At 44.4% G+C, this 20,115-nt stretch overlaps 1 protein-coding gene across 2 annotated transcripts in view; it reads right to left on the bottom strand.

The window, feature by feature from the left end:
* Positions 1-640: 640 nt before the first annotated feature.
* Positions 641-20,115, bottom strand: part of DGCR8 (DGCR8 microprocessor complex subunit) — a 288,096-nt gene continuing 268,621 nt past the window's right edge. For both annotated transcript variants that reach the window (XM_085636096.1, XM_085636097.1), the window contains one exon: positions 641-5,088. In XM_085636096.1, the coding sequence (XP_085492222.1) occupies positions 5,005-5,088 (84 nt within the window). In that variant the 3' untranslated portion in view covers positions 641-5,004. The remainder of the gene's footprint in view (positions 5,089-20,115) is intronic.

The raw sequence follows: 20,115 nt of genomic DNA, 5'->3' as shown, positions 1-20,115 counted from the left end.
CTCTTACAAAACACCATGCTGGGTGCCAATTGCCAAAACACAAGGCAAACCTTGTGACCGTCAGGGGGTAATGAGTGCCAGCCACGTGAGATGCACATAATGTAGCCAGTTATGAATGACAGAACTGGCAATGGGAGAGAAGTTCTTTAATGAGATAATCAAATTAAAAAGGTGAGTAAAAAAGGATATAAAAAAAAGTGCCTTTCCATGAAGGGTAGACAAGAATAGAAGAAAAATGTAATACCCAACAAGAGGAAGCACAAGACAAGTTGATCCTGATATTTTGCCAGACAGAAATAAAACCGGTAAGGCAGATGGTAAATCAGAAGAAAGGCATGGAACTCGCATGCAGATGGATGCTTACGCATTAAGGGCTCCAAAACATTTTAAGGTTACAGTACACTTTTTCAAACGCTTTTTCTGATCCTTCCCGTCAGTGCAGGCAATTCACAAGCAGTTGGGAAGGAGGGTGGACAGGACAAGGTTCATGAAGAGTAAATTCTCTCAACAGTGGTTTTGCAGCTTCTATGCACAATGACCACTACCAATCTCAAATCACAGAAGTCCTATTAGGTTTCTAAAGGATCTTACATAGTCCACACAACATCAGCTCACAGTTTCACATTCAGACACCACAAAGTGTAATATCAAACTTTATTGCTTAAAACAAATGTTTTTTGTAAAACAAAATTCACGTGTAGCAGTATCCAGACCAAACATATTTGCTTGTGTGGCGGTGCAGAATATATCAAGCATAGACCAGTAAAATAGAATTTACATTTGTACTAATGCTGCACTGCCAACAAAGTGCATGTAACATACAATTCATACACAAACCTCAAGATCTACTTGGGTGTATGAGCTAATTTCTCACTTCTCCTTTCAGATACATCACAATACTTCAGGAAGCAAGTCTATGGACTTAGAATATGAAAAATTGTAGAATTCAGTGTTGTAAAAACAGCCAATATTGTAAATTAGTTTTGCAGCTAAACACTTCTACTAACATCCTGTGAGAACCAACATGCAGTAAAGATTGTTTGCATGTACAGCAAACTTTGTAGTTGGGATGTACACTTCTCATAGGTAAAGTGTCTCTCCAGTGGATGAGGCCTCAACATACAACACCTAGGCAATCAAATCATCAGGCTGAAAAGACATTCTTCGATTTAAAGAACTCACCTTTACCATAGAGTTTTTCAATAAATATATACTATTCTTTAAAAACTAACCAGGCTAACTAGCTAGCAGACTTTGAAACAGATAAGTCTTTCAGTACCAACAAAGTAAACAATGACACCATACAAAACACACAAACTACTGCAACAAGTACTGAATTTGAAGAGCTATGTTCCAGTCTTAGATGCCTTGATGCTATGGAAATCTGGTTAAGAGACAGATCCTATAATTTGTTTTTGCCAAAACAGGACAGTTAGACTAAGGGTATGGCAAAACATTGCTTTAAAAAAAGGTTTATACTGTCCCTCTAACTCCAATTTTTCTTTGCAGGTTCTCAAGACATCAGATCTAAGTCACAGACATTTTCATCTAACAGCACACAACATCCTCACAGATGGACAGAAAGCAATAATCTCAGAAATGTGTTAAGCCAAGGCAGTAGCGTACACCATCTAATCACAGAAGATGCTCCTCTTGCAAAGAAGTGTACTTAAAAGAGTAAACATAAAAGCACAACAGTTTTACAATAAACAGCAGTTTGTGGCAGCAGTTAATGCATTCCATGTTTTAACATCTCAACTCCGCTCCAAATATGAAGCTGCAGCAAGTTAAGCGCCCTCTTTTTAGAATATGTTCCATCCTACAATTAAGCTTTGGTCACAGGGGCGTGAACTTCACAATACCAAGAGCTGCAGTTTTTGAGGTAGGAACAAACAGCACGAAATAGATCTCCTACTCGGATTATTTCCATAGCATACAAAATGGGTTCATATTCCTCACCCCTAATAAACAGTATGAAACTTCGCAAATCATAAGTGCCTTTTATGCCTGTTTAGGATTATGCCCACCAATCAATGCAGTATAAAAAAAAGCAATTAAAGCAGATACAAAGCCATGCATGAACCCCTGTCAAAATAACCATGATGTGAACTCGCAAAGAAAGGCTCTAAAATAGTTATGTGAAAGAATCAAACCTTGATACTTTATATAACTGCAAAGAGGACTAGTAAAGATCAAAATAACTAGATGGACAATTTGGATCTAGATGCTACTATTCCGAAGTACAAGTTCCAATACAAGATGGAAATGAATATAGTCAAGGAAGAAAAGGATACCAAATGGCAAACAAGCAGCAGCGGTAGATTGATCTTGTAGTGAGCCGTAGCAAACACTAAAACTAGGTTTCGGATTGATGATACTATGCCAGTGTGTGCAGGTCATTAACATTACACCCAAGCTGCAAGACTAGTTTGAATATTCTGAAGCACTAAAAGTCTAAACATTCTGCGCGGAAACGGAAAGGACAGGCTTAAACTGCAATGCAATACGTAACGGTGCAGCAAATGTTCATAAGCCCTAGCGTGCCTACACCAGCAAGTTAGTTTACCCGTCTCCAGGACGACGATCATCCCCTCAAGGCAGCACAGCACATTTCAGTGCTTCGAAGAACGTGGTCTCAATCTCAAAATGAACTTGTTTTATCTGATGCAGCCATTAGTTGCTAAGGATATATCTCTATAAGTTATAGAAGTAGACCGCGAAGCCAGACATTCAGCTATTTAGCACTAATAAAAAGATTTGACCTATATTCCTGTGAAGTACATTTTTACATCGAAACAGATCAACTAGAAAGTGTTTAGATTTCAGAAAATCAAATTATTCCAATGGAAAGAGTTAATTGTGTCCCAAGTGTGGCCATGAGAATTAATTTAAAGGAAAAAGCACTACTAAATGCAAGTTTTAAGTTGATGAGTTTTACAGATCAGCAAATCGGACCTTCAGCTCATAATGCAGCCAAAATAAACATGCATTTACTTTATTCTGTTACAGGTTTACCTCTCAAGCTAGGTACATTTAAAAAAAAGATTTGAAATCAGTGGCCCCATCCAACTAGGAAACTAAACGAATCCTATGCATTAGAAAGCCTCCTAAACTTTATTTCTAGAAACAGCAATGTATTGTTCAACACAGAAAATGTGTTTGGTGGAATTTGAAATCCACTACAACCCTAAACGGATTCAAAATCGTCCGCCAATAATTTAAGTGCAGCAAAAAACCCAAGAAAATATATTTCGTTCATTCCACTTATCGAACAGGTTTGCAATCGTAAGTGGAGTATATCCCAAAGTGCAACATCGTTGAGGTGAACTTGTAATTTCCTTCACAGAAATGAAGACCAGCTACTTACTGCAAATTTTAAGAATGCATGCAGCAGGTGTTGCGATTTGTTAAAGTGCAGCAGGAGTATTAATGCCCTTCCCTGAAAATGTCTAAAGTGTACAACTGCTCTACTTGCAATAACCAATGGTCACGGTGCTGTGGTGCAGTACAAATGAGGACGACCGCCACCACACAATACATCTCAGAGTGACTCTTATTCTGGGAGCATCTTAATACTGAAACTATGATGGAAAGAGGGCCAGGTCGTGCTATAGCAGCAATGTGAACTGCAGGATGGTACCAATCACATTGCAAGCACTGAGCTGATGAGATACTGCTCCTGCGAACGAGAGAAGGTGCATTCCTAACCAAAATCGTTACAAGGAAGGTGAAATGGAACCAATCTACATGATGGATGAATGAAGGATCAAGAAGAACGCCACTGAAGGAGGATATTTAAATTAATTAATAAAAGAAAAGGGAAAGCAGCAGGCTCCGACCTCTAAAATGTCACAATGCATCAAGCACATACTCTGAAGCTCACGGAACATCAGTTAAATGCTCTGTGAATAAAGCAGTACTTTGGAAGAGAGGGGAAATAAGGCATTAGGTATGCAGTAAGTTCAAACTTACTGAAACTGCTAATCATCAAACAGAATGACCACAACGTGATCACTCCCGAAGAATGCATTTGAGGACTGACACAGTAACACACTATCGCAGTGTTAAATTGAAATTTCCGCCGGACTAGTAATCGTATGCTCTGCAGAGACAGACATCCCAACAAAATCTCTTAGTGACAATTAATACCCCTTACCCTCAAATACCAAGGAATATCCAGGGTGGTCTGTGATATGAAGAAAGAATACTGAAGTGATTTTGAGTTTGTTTGGTCAATGAACTGTAACTTTTGACAAAAAAAAAAAAAAAAAAAAAAAAAAAAAGGTTTTGTAGAAGGCAACAATGTTAGCAAAAGGCTGAAAATAAATCGGGTTTCTTTCCTTATGCTTTTTGTCTCGAGCTGGTCTCCTGAAACGTATTACTGCATTACACCTCGTGAAAGTGACTCGCGTAAGGCAGAGTTCCATATAGAGGACCACGTGACAGCTGATAAATGTGATGCTTTTCTCACACTGCTGTGTTATTTCCATGATGCTTCAGGTAAAACAACATTTAGTGCATATTCAGAGCACAGGAAATATGAACCTGCATCAATGAAAACCTCCAGCACTGCTGGCTCACCAACAAACATTAAGGCAACATCAGCATTGCCAACAGCAGCAATCTAGCATGGTTTTCAGTGCATACACTGCTGTGTGCCCAAGTGCAACCAATCTTTCCAACAAAAATATATTTCCCAGGCATGGCCCCTTATGACCTCTATTGATAAAATGCACTGACTTCAATCCAGCAAAGACGAGAAACTATTCCTCCTGGCACTCTGGGGCATTCAGTGAAGGTGCTGGTTTATTTTCAGCCCTCTCAAGTGGCCTTGCCTACATTTGATAAGTCACTTGGCCAAGCATACCCCTTACCAATGACAGCTTACACTTGCAGTGACATTGGCCACATGCCATACAAACAGTGCGCGTGCGAAGCATTCCACGCTGTTTAGTAGTTTTGCTCTCTGCAGCAATGTCCTCGAGTTCACCAGCGCTTTCCCGATTACACATCAAGTGTGCACAGGGGCTCATTTTCTGGTTGAGCGGATTGCACAACTGTCATCTTGGGCCTCCTCAAAGTCTCTGCCTAAAACAAAAAGATATTTGTTAATCGACCGGGTGTACACACAATATGGACCCCTGCCTCTTGCAATTCTGCAGCCTAAACCAGGTCACGGACGTGCCCGATTCTACAGCAAATGTTTGCAAAAATGATAGGTAAAATTCAAATAACCCCCTCTCCCATTCCCCAAAATATTTAAAGAACATGTTAGTTATTCTGTGCGCATCTGTTTCTAGCATGTATTGCTGTGGAATCACACGTTCTACATACTCTTGCCATCTAATGTTGAGCGTGGCCCCCTGCAAGTTGTTTTTCTTTGAAGTAGTCTTTCGGGTCACGAGGTGCTTTGACTCCGCCCTTTGTTTAAAATGTGCATGAAGATTGTTTTTCGCACAACGGGTGAGTGCATGGAGTGTCGAGTGAGTGCAGCCTGGTGCACCATGAGTTTTGTGCAGTCTGAACAAGGTAACTAAGCGCATTTATACAGCGCTTACTACCCCTGATGAGGCGTGGGAGAAACAGCATAATTTGCATATGACAATAGTGATTTCTTAGGTACTTTTGATAGGCACAAGAATCGGAAGACCGTCTGTCCCCTGCAGGGCCGGCTATAGCACTGGTGGCGCCCAGTGCGACAATGTTTTTTGCCCCCCCCCATGGATTCCCTCCCTACTACCCTTTAACAGTCACCATAACTACTCTCTCTCAGATGCATTTAATACATTTTAAAGCGTCACTCATAAAAGTGAAGGTTGTCCGAGCACTGTACGTAACGCACACATTAAACAGACTATCACTCATCAGTGTATAGTAAATGTTACATAAGACAGGACAACAAGGGGTGGATTCACGTCATCCATACAGGTAGGCAGTATAGCTGAAGAGTACTTGGTCTGGAGAAGCACAAACTCTGAATGTAAAATGTAACAATGGATTGGGGCTCTCTCTAACACCAAGAACTGATCTGTACCCAAGTGAACCCTTTTCGCAACATTAGAATAATGAAAGTCTGGAGAAAAAATCCATACGCTCTAATCTATAACTTGAAGTCTGCACGCAGTTATTTGATGACAGTTAATAGCTCACTGTAAACTGCAATTAACAAAAGGAAGTCTCTGACAAAAGCAGTAACCCACTGACCTGTTTACATTACATTAACTTTGTTATATGCATGGTACATGTTCTTTGCAGCAAGCATATTAACCCTCTGCGCTACTTTACCATGAATCAAAGCTTCCAGGAGTCAAAACATCTATCAGACAGAACTCCGATCTCGCCTGGAAGAATATTAATCACCGGATTTTTCTTGATATTTTAATTGCTGCATGAACATTGTTAGAGGCCAGGAAAGCGGCAGCAGGTGCTTTTAAGCACAATATAAACTAGCAAACACCAATAGGTGCCCCTGTGCGAAGTCAGCACCTGGTGCGGTGGCACCGGTCGCACCGCCCTAGAGCCGGCCCTGGTCCCCTGCCAGTCTACGAGTAGACAGCTACTCCAGTAAGGCCAGGAAAGTATAAAGTAATGGCTGGATGCATATACTAGGAAATATCACCAGCTTTAGGCTGTGCTCGAAGGAAGCAGTAACCTCACGATAGTAGTGTGAGAAGATGTATGGGTAAATAGTGGCAAAATTGAAAAGGAGATAGTGCAAATGCTGGAGTGGATGTTAGGTGAGGCTTATCCTCAACTGTGGCAAACAGTATCAATTATAAGTAGGGTTCCTGCGTTTAATGGATTTTGTCATTTTCATCTGTATTTATTCATATTTGTCTTGTGCTTTGTGGGAAAACAAAATGAAGCGGCAATGGGTTTATTTCCACATTTTTTTTAATAGATAAATGTTTACACATTGCAGTGTCCAATAGGTTTTAGCCAGGTATAGTAAAATACAGTTTTTATCTTCCCTACCTGTCAACCTGCACAGCTATTGACCTAGCAATCATGATTAACAGCAGTGAGAATCATCCAAAAGAAAACCCATTTACCATGTTTATCCACATCCAGAAAGCAACACAGACAGGTCAATAGATGGTTTTCGGTTTGTATTTGTAAACGAAAAAAAAAAAAAAAAATGAAAAACTGGGAGCACTAGTTATAAGAAGCAAAGCAGGATCCCTTTGGATGCCCCTTGGTTGTAGCATTAGCATCTTTCCAGACCTGAGAAGTGCATCGCTTTCATTCCTGAGGATGGAGTTCCATGCAATTAAGCGAAGGAATGGTGACTGGACTCCCCTTAGAAATTAAAAGACTTTTTTAGCAAGGAGTTTGTGATTAATCTGCCTAAAGCACTGCCCTTGCTTGAATAGTAGGGGGTGGACTGCAGACTGTTGTACAAGGAGAAAGGTATCCATTTAGGTGGGGCCTAGCCTTTTGTTTTTCTTGATCACAAGCAAATGCAGACCTCACAATCCTGGTTTATTTTTTATTTTTTTAATTGGGCAAGTTGGGTGTGTGGAAACCTGGACCTGCGTTGGACATCGTACCCTTTACTTCTCTTTTAATGTCACTGGTGCAGTACCAGAAATCCACAAATCTGGCCTGGAGAGCTGCGATGGGTGGCATCCTCACCACTTCCTTCCACTTTTGGAGGCATTTGGGTATTTCAGAAATCCAAGGTTGTGGCCCTAATTGCACATATGGGTGAGTGGGATGTGCACAAATACCTGCATCTGCCGGGACACAATCCACCTCACTTCATTTTTGGTACCGTTTGGACATTACCGCAGAATACTGTAGGTGGCCCGGAGTTCTGGTATGGGTCAGCAGGGTGTGTGCAGAAACCTTGACCTATGTTGTGTACCCTTGGCCACACTCCACTTTTGCTGGTATTGGAACACTCCACAAATTCCTGATTGTGACCCAGAGTGGTGGTATGGATGAGTGTGGTGTGTTCAGGTACTTATGTCTGTATTGGACACCACACCTCACTAAAGTTTGGTACAGATGAGTGGGTTGTGCCACCGGTGGGATGCTTTAATTCTGGATGGCGGCCTGGAGGGCTGGTATGGAAAGGTGGGTCATGTGAGTAACTTTGGACGTGTGTTGGATCTTGGTACCTCACTCCACATTTGACTGCGATGAGGCGATCTACCAAATCTTCAATTGTGGCCTGGATTGCTGGTATGGTTTTATGTGGAGTGTGCATTAACACAGGCCTGCACAAGGCAACCTTCACCTCTCTACAGTTTTGATTCTCTAAATCCTGTATTGTGGCCTGTAAAGAGGGTGTAGGTCAATGGGGTGTGCATGGAAGAAAACAAGTTACTTACTTGTTACTACGGTTATCCAGTAATGGTATCTTTCATAGTCACATGCCTGAAAAAACTAGTTACTTACCTGTACACTATGGTTCTCCAGTATTGATATCTTTCATAGATTCACATGCTTGTATCTTCCCCGTCGTCATGGTGGGAGTCTCACGGTAAAAGAATAACAATAGCAGTAAAAGAGAAAACTGCATAGAAAACCCATAGGGAATTAGATTATTTGGTAACCTAACATTATTATGTGGTCCAAAACTCAGCCAATCAGCTGCCAGCCCGGACATCACACTCCCCAGCAGAGCCACCATACCTCAGATTTCCAGCGCAAAACAAGGTACTTACTCCTTTCCGAAGTTCTTGGTGTTAAAAAAATATATATATATTTTTTTAAAGTGCTATTTTTCTAAATTGGGGTGGGTCTCCTTTTTGAGTGTGTGCATAATTTTTGACTGTGTGCGCAACACATGTCTAACACTCCTCTTTGATAAGCCTAAGGCTGCTCGACCACAATACTCTAGATAGAGAACTTTGGGACTGCAAGAGCAAACCCCCGTTGACTGATAGGGGATACCTGCACTCTTTACACAGCATACCTCTTTTCGGTATACTATATAAAGAGGCAACTTCCTACATTGGTGGCAGCAGTGGGATACATGACCTTCTAGTCCCAATGAGTTGGCTAAGAAAGATGACCAATGGGTTAAACTAGGATTCCCAAAAAGCATCGGGGTGGGGGTGTCCCAAGAAATGGATGTTAGGCCCACAGAAGGGAAGAGGAGGTGGTAAGTCCTCCAAAGAGATTCATTCAGAGACCAAGGCCCCTAAAAATGAAGAGTTTCTCCCATCTGTACTGGTAACCAGAGTAGTGGGGCACCCTAAGCTTAAAAAGTTCATAGACAGTAGGCCCTGCTTTGATGGTCAGCAGGTTGGGCACTACAGAGGGGACTTAGCTTATCCCAGGAAAAATGTGAGCCCTGATTGCCAGCTTAGCCTTTGAGGAAGACTTCTCAGATGAGGACATCTTTTAGCTTTTAACTGGGAAGTGGGGACAGAAGGTGAGTTGTTGATTACAGAGGGAAGCAGACACTCCCATCACATTCAGGTGAATGGAATCCCAATTACTACCTGTAGGAAGCTGGCTCGGTATATACAGAGGTAAAAGTAGATAATACCTTACTCTCTATTTGTGGTAGTGTGGGAAAGCAGTAAGGGTTTATCAGAGGGTATGGTAAGCATTTATTGTACACATTCAGGCAAGAAATAATGTCACACACGCAAAGACTGAACTCAGACCAATTGTTTGTATCAAAAATATTTGTTTGCATTTTATTTTTAGAACCAAGCAGTACAGGTAAATAGAATTGCACTTTTCAAGAGAGATTGATCAAAACAAGTAAGCTCGATGTAAACGACTTGTTACAGCTTTGTAAAATATTTCAAAACAGTAAGTATTTGTAATTTCTTTGTGATTAGTTTTTAGATCAGAGTACTTTTTGGATTACTTTTTTACCTCGGTGTGATATGCCTAGACATCACACTGGGACATTTCCTAGACAAGCATTGGCATAGTCAATAGGTCTCGCCATTGGGGGCCTTATAAGTGTTTAGCCATGCTGCGCTAAGTCCTGGCTTACTCTTGAAATTCGGGAGTAAGTCTGTAATACTATAAGAGTATACTCCAGTTGCATCTATGGTAATCCTGCCCTAAGTGTTTGAATATATGACTGCATGCACGAGTGTGTTTGCATGCCGCACTCTGATGGACTGTGCTAGATTACTATTGTGAATTATGAACTGCACAGTAACAAATGGATCTCTGTGACAAAAGCAGTAACCCACAAAGCTATGCACATGCAATACACTTCTGTGATCTGCGGGTGCACATTCTTTGCAGCAGGCATATTAACCAAGTGTTTCGTGAGGACTCCGTTTTACCAGAATACAATCATTTTTTGATCTTCTGTGCAATTCATATCACAGTTGACATGTTGCTAGAATAAACCAACCCCTTCAATCAATTGCCTTGACCGCCCTTGAAATCCTAGGGCGGCCTCTCCTCCTCCACAGTCCTGATGAAGACCCGCTTGTGACACTCCACCAAGCGCCCATAGGGTTGAAACGTCGACGATCTATTTTGGCACAGATTGCAGGACATAGTCGCTATCAACTATATAATTTGTTTAACGTTTAATTTGTCACTGCTTCTTGAATTTGGCCCTCCAAAACAAACCGCATCCCCCCACTACCACCTCACTGCACTGTGTATCTATATCACCACTGAGCACTACTATCTCACCATTGTGTATCACTGTATGAATTTTGAAGTGCAAAAATTCTGCAATGTATTTTTGTTAAAGTGCAAAAATTCTGCAATGTATTTTTGTTGTATGTAATTTGGTTCGCATAACGAATGCTATCAATTCTGATACATAAATTAATGAAAAACCCTTTTTCTGTGTTCTTGTCCCTTCCCCCATTTGCTTAAGAAATGTTCTGGCTTTCAGAAATGTATATGTTATGCTGAAGTAACTACGGCTAACCGCAATACGCATTGTTTCTACCCAAGGGAACCATTGTTCTTTATATATAAGGTCTAAGAATGGGCTTACACAATGTAGAGGTACAGTGCTCATGCAACTGTACCCTCACCAGTAGTATAGTGCACCCAGCTAGAGGGGTGCCTTACCTATACCATAGGCAGTGGGTTGCAGGCATGGCACACAGTTATGTGTGCCATGTCTACTCTTCACTTTTCACTGCACCAAAACACGCAGCCTGCAATAGCAGTGTGTGTAGTTAAGGTACAGGACCTCTAAAGGTGGCACAATATGTGCTGCAGCCCTTAGAGGCCTTCCCTGCTCACCTTGCCCTTGGTACCCATTGTACCTTTTACAAGGGACTTACATGTGGACAGAGAGGTGCCAATTGGGGGTACAAAGGTACAGTTTTGGGAAAGAACACAGGCACTGGGAACCTGATTGGCAGGGACCCAGGGCACATCAAGTCAAAGTGCTTCAGAAATCTGCCAGAAAGTGGGGGAAGGGTTACTGCAACAGAAACCCACTTCCCTACACTGCCCGGAGGGATACTTGTGCCAGTTACACCATAGTGCATGAGAGGTTGGTATCTTAAGACCAGGCCAGAAGAGGCTAGACGAGCAAGGGCTGTTCAATGTGAGGTTACAGTTAAGCCTGTGGCTTTAGTATCCTTAGAGCTAGCTGGGTCGCTTAGCTGGCAGAGGGTGATAGTCAGTCCAGACCTCCCCCTTGATTGTCTCCTTGGAAAGTTGGTCTGAGCCCAAAAGGTGGTACTGGTCCAGTACCAGTTCTCTCCCAATGATTCTGGAGGTGCAGAGTATGCAGCTAGGAAAAGTAGGCCCCTGAACAAAGGCAAGAGGATGAAATGTAGGAAAGGTGGGCAACTTTTAGCAAAGATTTGTGTGACAGAGATTCTACTCCAGTAAGGAAGCACTCCAAAGTTTGCACTGGTGAAGCATTACCTGCCCCACAAAAAGTCCAGACTAGTCAGGCAACTTTTCAGCAGGAGGTGTGGTTTGCTACAAGATGCAGTGACCCCCCTCCCCCCACTCCAAAACAGCAGTAGGACCTATGTTAGCCCATCCACCCGTCAGTGGTGAGATAAAGGTGCGGTTCTATGTGTCAACAGCGGTCAGCCTCTGCTGGGTGTTGGCCTTTATGGGTGCACTGCCTTTGGACTGGTGGTCTGACCCCATTTCAAACAGCAAGTTAGGCCCCCAGACCCTGCTTGTCATGGTGGGGTTTACTCCAATTTTGGGTAACCTCTTTGGGTAAGCTGGGGGTTGCTCTGGCTAAGACAGGGTTAGCAGAAGTAGGTACCTCTAACCCCAAGGAAAGGGGAAAGATTAAACCGATTTAGTCCAGTATAAAATGCATCCTATTACTGTTTAGATAGGTCAGCTGCCCAGAGGCAGTGACCTGGATAGGAGGATGTGAGGCACAATACGCACTGCAACAATGCAGTCTGTTTCCATACTCTCTTCCTCGCCTAACAGACTAGGAAGATGCTCCCAGGTCTCCTGGGCTGCTGATGTGAGGGAGGAGGGGGCAGGCGTTCTGTAGGAAACTCGGTTTTTGTTGCAGCTGTCGCCCACTTATTGCCCCCTTTTTAGCTACTAGATGTAGGTTGTTCGACTGACAGTGCACTGAGGCCTACCAACACCTATAAGTCCCTAGTAAATGGTACCCTTGGTACCTAGGGCACTGGGACAAAAGAGGTTGCAGCACAGCTTATACCACAATAAGGGAACACACAAATTCCACACAGACTGCCATTGCAGGCTACATGGCATGGTGCAAACCATGAACTGAAAACATGACAGTGCACAGTACTGTGTGGCATGCCAAAGTCACTGCATTTAAATAAGTCACCCTTACAGCAGGCCTTTGCTTTGAGCCCTAAGGCAGGGTGTGTTATATTATTTGTGAGGGTATATCTGCATGAGAGGATATGCCCCTGTGATGTCTAGTTCTATGACTAGATATTACAAGTGAACGGGAAAGCCATCAGAAGGTACGTACTGGGAACTGGTCAACACAAGTTACCCAGCTACATAATGGCTTCACTGTAACAAACGGATTCCAGTGATGGATTTATTAATACCTACACCCAGAGGGTACCGTAGAAGTACCCACAGAACACTACTAATCCTCTAGTGTGCTGGCTTACTGGTCCTGTCCAGCCTGCCACCACAGACGAGTTTCTGACCCCCTAATAGTTGAGAGCCCGCTCTCAGAGGTCAGAAAAAACGCCTGCTCTGCCAGGAGCTGTTTACATCTCCTCCAGCAGCAAGGCTAATAAATTGGCACATCAAGGGCAGGAAGCTTCAAAGAGCACACCGCTTTTGATATACAAGCCTGGCTTCCCCCAGACTTGGAGGTTGCCAACCCCTACCATGGGACCCATTTGGCACCAGGACAGGTGGAAAAATAGCTATGCAAGGAGGCATTTTGCACCTCCAGGCTAGTCACTCCCAAGCATGCCTCGGATACATATAGAACCTAATTGAGGAAGACCAGTTAGATGTTCTCCTCACGGCTGAGACCTGGCTAACTGAGTAGTCCTGCCCTACAGCTTGCACGTCTCCCTCATTATGCTTGCCTACATTTAGACCGTGACGGTAAGAGGGGCAGCTACTGCATTTAAGAACACACTGAAATGCAGCATTTTTAAAAAGGATGGATGACCTTGTAGGGGCAGAAGCCAGGAGGTTTGTTCACCTACTCTGTTCAATGCTCCTTTGGAGGAGCTCTGCTATACGAGCCCCCGAGGTATGCAGGAGACTCCCTCAACTCAATTTCTCAAGCACTAAGCCATTAAGTCCTCAACTAAGCTAGCTTTACTGTTCTAGGAGGTGTAAATTTTCACCTGGACAAACCCTCAGATAATCTTTCAGCTAAACTGATTGATTCACTGTAGGAAAGTGGCTCTGTATATACTGTTCCCAAATAGGTACAGTGTGTACAGAGTCCACATTCCCCAGAGGTTTGGCAGAGGCTAAAGTTAGATATAACCTTACTCTCTAAAGTGGTAGCTTGGTCGAGCAGTAAGGCAGTATCAGAGGACAGTGTAAAGCATCTGTTGCACACACTCATCCTGCAAATGGTCTCACACACTCAAGAACTGAACTCTAGGCCAATGGTTTGTATATATAAATATATGGTTGTTTTATTTTACAACCAACAATAGGTATCAAAATATATTTTCTCAGAATGAGATGCTTTAGTTAAATACTTAGCAATAGGCAATTGACTTTTGAATGCAATAGTTACAGTTTGTTGCAATAGGCAACACAATTTCAAACACAATAATACATTGAGCTCAATGGGAATTTCAAGTTAAATGCAATTGATTACTTTTAGGATTACTTTTCTAACTACAGGACTGGATCCTAGATTCAGTCCTGGGACAGTTCCTCAAAACAGGGGAGTAAATACGATTTAGTTACTGTTGTGATTTTTAAGCAATATTTTGGTATTTTAAAAGTTGACACTTCGAAACTTTTACTAATGAAATCACCAATGTTATCCTATGGGAGGAAATTCACTTAGCTGGTAAGTGGGGTTATTGTTACTTTTTCTCGCTCAGTGTTGGATCCTGGATCCAGCACCAGTGTACCCTCTGTAAGCAGTTGAGAGAATGCGTTTAGGTTATACAGGCGATTTTTAATGAATATTTGTATGTATGCAAAAGCTTTTTCAGCAAAAACTAGGCAATGTTATCCTACGGAAGGTAATTCATGTTGCAGGTAAAGTACGTTCTCGTTACTTTTGTAATCCAGTGCTGGGCTCCTAGGCTCAGTACTGGGACATCTATCTAAAACAGGTAAGTAATTAAGTTTTCACAGTTGGTACGATTTTTAAAGAATATTTGTAGTTTGCAAAAATCGACAGAAGAAATTTCACAGAAAAACAGTCAATGGTTTCCTATGGGAGAAAATTGAGTTAGCGGCAAGTATGCTTGTAATTCCTTTTCAGGGTCTGTGCTGGGCACCAAGATCCAGCACTGGGATCTCTCCTAATAGCAGGTGAGTCTTTTCGATTTCGTTACTCGGTTGATTTTAGGTGAATATTTTAAAGTTTAGAAACTCCCCACTTAGAAGAATTTTCAAGTGCCAATGTTACCCTATGAAAGAAAAGAGAGTTATCGGCTTTTGGGTAAGTACTCGACTGGCAGAGTTAAGGTGCTGGGCATAGACTCAGGGGTCTCCCAGGGTCAGGTAAGTACAGTTGTTACACCCTCAGCAGCACAGGGGCAGCCGGGTGCAGAGTGTGGTAGGCCCAATGTAATCCTATGGGGGGCAGGGGGCCCGTGCTTGGTGGCTGCTGGCTAGCAGGCCACGCGGCTGTGGGAGCTGGGCTCCTGGTCACTTGCTCAGGGCAAATGGGGAAGTAGGTAGGAGTAGAAGTTGCACTGCCAGGGCCACTCTGGCGGCTGGGTGCAGGGTGCTTTTGAGCCTCCGGGCGCTCAATTGATTTCAATGGGAAATATCCGGTTTAGAAAAAGACTGCAAGCTCGGGGACGAGGATTCTTCAGGTGCCACCACCACTTCGAGAGGTGAGTTGGGTAGTTGGAGGATAGGTAGGTACCCAGGAGTTGGGCACAGGGGGCCGCAGGGCGCCGGGGTGCCTTTTGGTGTCGGGAAATCCTACAATCTGTTGATCGTAGTTGCGGGGGTCCCTGGTTCTGAGGCTGCAGGCATCGTCAGGAGCGTCGAGGTGGGTCCTTGGGTGCCGGATTCGGGGTCACAGTCGCCAGGGGGACGTTCTCATGGTCTTTGTTCACTCCAGCACAGGCCAGGCTTGGAGGGTGCAGTGTGCGCAGGGTTCGCGGTTCCTGGCTGATGCAAGGGGTCAGTTACTTGCTTTGAGCAGTGCTCAGAGTCACAAGGTAGCCAGGTCCTCCAGGGTTTGGGAGGTTGCTGGCCACAGAAGATGCCGGGATTTAGCAGGAGCAGGTTCGAGGGTCGACAGGCCGGTAGGGCTGGGGCCAAAGCAGTTGGTGTCTTCCTCTTGTTAGCAACTGCACTGCAGGTCTTCTTTCTTCTTGTTCTTCTTTGCGGTTTCAGAATATGGATCTAGGGAGGGAAGGTTCAGGGTGCCCCTAAATACTAAATTTAGGGGCGTTACAGGTAGGTAAAGGGCAGGGACCACTGGGTCCCTGCCCTGGGGTGGGTACACCCCCTATCCTTCCACACTCCTGTGGGAGGAGGGCAGTGGCCTAGTCCCGATTGGGCAGGGCTCTGCATCTTCAAGATGGCAAGAGCCCAGAGATGTGATGCACCTCGCCTCCCCCATCTGAGGGGTGGGGTTGGCTGAGTCTGGCACACCCCCTGTCCTTCCTTGGGGTTTCCAGACAGTCTTTCCGCCAGAGTGGGGGTTTAGAACCGGTAGTGGTCAGCTGCTGAGTACAGCAAGTGGCCTGGAGAAGCTCACAAATGCAGCATGCCTTTGAAGCTTCCCCTGCCCGTCCTGGGGGAGGAGACCTAGCACCTCGCCCAGGATGTGCATTGTTGCAGGCCCAGGAGAGCGGATGGCTCTCTACCCAGGGGTCCAACAACATGTCTGCTGTGTGGCAGCCTAGGCCGCCCCTCAGACCAGACGTGGATTGAAGGTTAGGCTCAGGGGGCATCGCTAAGATGCCCTCTGTCATGCATTGTACATTAAATCCTGCACTGGCATCAGTGAGGGTTTAATGTGCTGAGAAGTTTGATACCAAACTTCAGTCTTCAGTGGAGCCACCATGGTGCTGTGGAGTTAGTGTTGACGATCTCCCAGCACCATATACTCTTAAATGGCAGCACTGCACTTACAGTGCCCAGAAATGGACCTGGGTACTGTAGGGGCACAGGGATCATGCACCCACACCACTTGCATAGGGCACCCAGCTAGAGGGGTGGCTGATGTATGTCAGGGCAGTGTAATGTTGTGGGCATGGCACACAGGGATGTGTGCCATGTCGACTCTGTTTTGTTCTATACCCAGACTCTCAGCCTGGAAGGGCAGTGTGTTTGTGTCAGGGTACAGGGCCTCTAAGGGTGGCACAATAAGTGCTGCAGCCTTTAGCGGCCTTGCCTGGTCACAAGGCCCTGGGTACCTAGTGTGCCATTTACCAGGGGCTGACAAGTGGCCAGGGTTTGCCAATGTGGGTGTTAGGTTTCAGCAGCACAGTTTTTAGGGCAGGAACAGAGGCCCTGGGCACCTGATTGGCAGGAGCTCAGGGCACACTCAAAGTACATTCAGCAATTCAGCAAAAAGTGGGGGCATACCATGCAAGAAAGCTGGCACTTTCTCACATTCACTTACTGACATCGATCTTTCAACATTACTAATAGGTCCTAATAGGCCACAGCACAGATGCTATTTTCTCTAATGCTACTATGGAGCACAATAAGCCATTGGAAATTCCCTGGTCAGACCATTTCATACTTCCGTGCTCATGGTCTTGGTCACAAACACAGAAAGAACAGAACCTACCCAAGCAAATCGTACTTGGAACAAAATAGACGTACCCCCCCTGAAGGAAACTCTAGAATAAACCAAACCTACACTCTCAGGTAGCATTACATCAGAAGAGGTCACAGTGAATGACTGACTTACACACGAGGCCTCCAAAGCAGCCCCAGTAGCTAATACAAGGTCCACTAGGTATTTACAGTCCGTCAGTTGGTTCACCTTGGAACTTAATGAATAAAGGAATGGCTGTAGAAAGTTAAAAAGCCTCTGGAGAAAAAACTAACGAGTTGAACAAGAGCCAATACACAGTAGCTCTGAGCACAAATAGCAATTTGAAAACCGCACAGCGCACTTTTTTATTCAAATACAATAGAAAAAGCTAACACAAATTGTCTCAAATTTCAGAGATCCTAAATATTTCACTCGCCCGCACTTGAGACAAATGCATCTGTGTTCTCATCTGAGCACTTTCTTTGAGGACAAAATACAAAAAATCCAAGACAACCCGACTTATGTAATACACGATGCCCATGAACAGTGCTAGTCATTCCCCCCCAAGCCCCAGGCACAGGATAAACTATCACAATGTATTTCCCCTACAACCAATGAACCGGAGAATTTTTACCAAAATTAAATCTGGCTCCCCACTAGACCACCCTGCCACCCCGAGTCATGAGGTCACTAGGGGCCATTCTTAGTACCATCTATCAGGAGCTCTTTGCAATCGTGCATTGTACTGGTCGAGTGGAAAAAGGCCAATGTTACACCTTTATATAAAAAACAAAGCGCCCACCCAAAAAGTCCGTCAAACTTCAGGCCCATATCTATACTTCCAGGGATCTAAAAAATAATAGAGAAAGCAGCAAGCACACACTTAATGTCCTTTTTAGAAATCCCCAAACTCCTCCACCCCTCCCGATTCGGTTTTAGAGCTCTCCATAGCATGGAGTCAGCACTCCTGGAGATCACTGAACCCCATCAAATTCATGCTGGATGCAGGACATAATGCCGTACTAATCTTATTAGACCTATCGGCACCATTTGACATGATTTTGCATGAGATACAAAGCCTTGCCCACATTGGGGTAGAAGGTTAAGGTTCTCTGTTAAACACAGGAAACCAAATGTGTGGCTCAAACCATTCTTCTCAGAAGCCAAAACTATCAAGTATGGAGAACGATCTGCCTTGAGCCCCACTATTTTTAAGATGCCCGACTCCACTAGTCTCTCTTATTAAATCCTTTGATATCCAGGTAGGCTCCTACGCAGATGACACCCAATTACTGCTGACATACAATAATAATGATAAGGCCAAAACAAAACGTTTAGCCTGCATTAAACCAGTGATGGGCTGGCTCAATTCTAACTCACTGCATTACAACCCAAAAAAAAAACGGAGATCCTGAAATCTGGAAAAGATCCGCTCCCCAGTTGGTTAGGGGCCAGGCTATCCCGTTGTGCCCACCTCACCCCCAACAAACCCTTGGCTCCAACCCCGTCAGCCTTCCTGCTGTCCCGGACAATTGCACAGACCTGGCTCGTCAAGAAAGTGTTGCCACCTTTTAAAGCATGGAACAGTGACCCACAACTTCAACTGGCCAGCAACATCTTTCTTGGTGCGGAGACGCTGCTTCCCTGCAGCACCAAAAGGACCGACACCAAGAGCCTTTCTCAGCACGACCTAGTCAGACAAAGCTGCACTGCACACAGGTCTACTCAGCCAGAGTAACAGATGGTGCCCCTGAGGCACAGAGACCCTCAAGAGTCCACCCACCCCTGGGATTATGCAGGAAAGCAGAAACTGTGAGAGCCTTTGGACCACAGCGACCGGACCCCTGAAGACACCACGGCACCAGAGCCCCATAGCCCGAGGAGAAGTGGACCAATGGTGCCCATGGGGTCCCGAGAGCCTACACAGCTGAACCCACCTTTGGGTTTGACTGGACACCAAGTCCAGCCTGCTTTTGCAGGCAACCAAATACCCAGTATGCCTCCCGTAGTGCGACCCACTGGACAAAACACCACTGCATACGACCCCTCAGCCAGACTTCTAGTGGTCCAATGGTGTCTCTGCGTGCCAGAGACCCTCAAGGATGGATCTCCCCTGTGGGTTCGCCCAGACTGGCCTCACAGTATTTAATAGCAGCCTCTTTTGAACGGGATCACTCCCCATTGATTTAAACACGGCACCCAACGCTGAAGTGAACTTGTGCACTGGATACACCAGAGCTGATCGAGGTGACCGGTTGGTGCTGGCTTGGACCTGGTCTCACTTACCTTAAATCCAGAAAGCCAGTCCCGTAAGTCGCTGCTAAGTATCCGTATGCAGTATATGTTACTTCCCCAGAGGGTAATATTACTGCTTTACCGATACAAATGACAAGGTATTTCTGTATGCTGAAAATCTGTGATAACTCCCCAAATGCAATTGTATTCCTGTATACTTTCAACACAGTGATCTCAAAACAAAGTACTTACTCCATTATGAAGTTCGTGGTGCTAAAAATGTATAAATACAAGTGTTAATTTTCTAAATTGGTGTATAGCTCCTTTTTTTGTGTGTGCATCAGTTACGGACTGTGCAATACAGGATTTAACTCCTCTCGGCGCTCAACTACCCTACCAAAGATAGAGCACCTGGGGTTTGCAAGAGCAAGCCCCTTTCCACTCATAGGGGATACCTGGACTCTGCACAGCATACCTCTTTTTGGTATATAAAGAGCGAGCATCTTACAGTTACTACCTTGCACTTTCTTTAACGACCCTAAACTGAGTATTTAAGTAGCACTGCT

The sequence above is a fragment of the Triturus cristatus genome, chromosome 11 (assembly GCF_964204655.1).
Source record: "Triturus cristatus chromosome 11, aTriCri1.1, whole genome shotgun sequence".
Lineage (NCBI taxonomy): Eukaryota > Metazoa > Chordata > Amphibia > Caudata > Salamandridae > Triturus > Triturus cristatus.
This window is presented reverse-complemented; position numbering and strand designations above follow the sequence as displayed.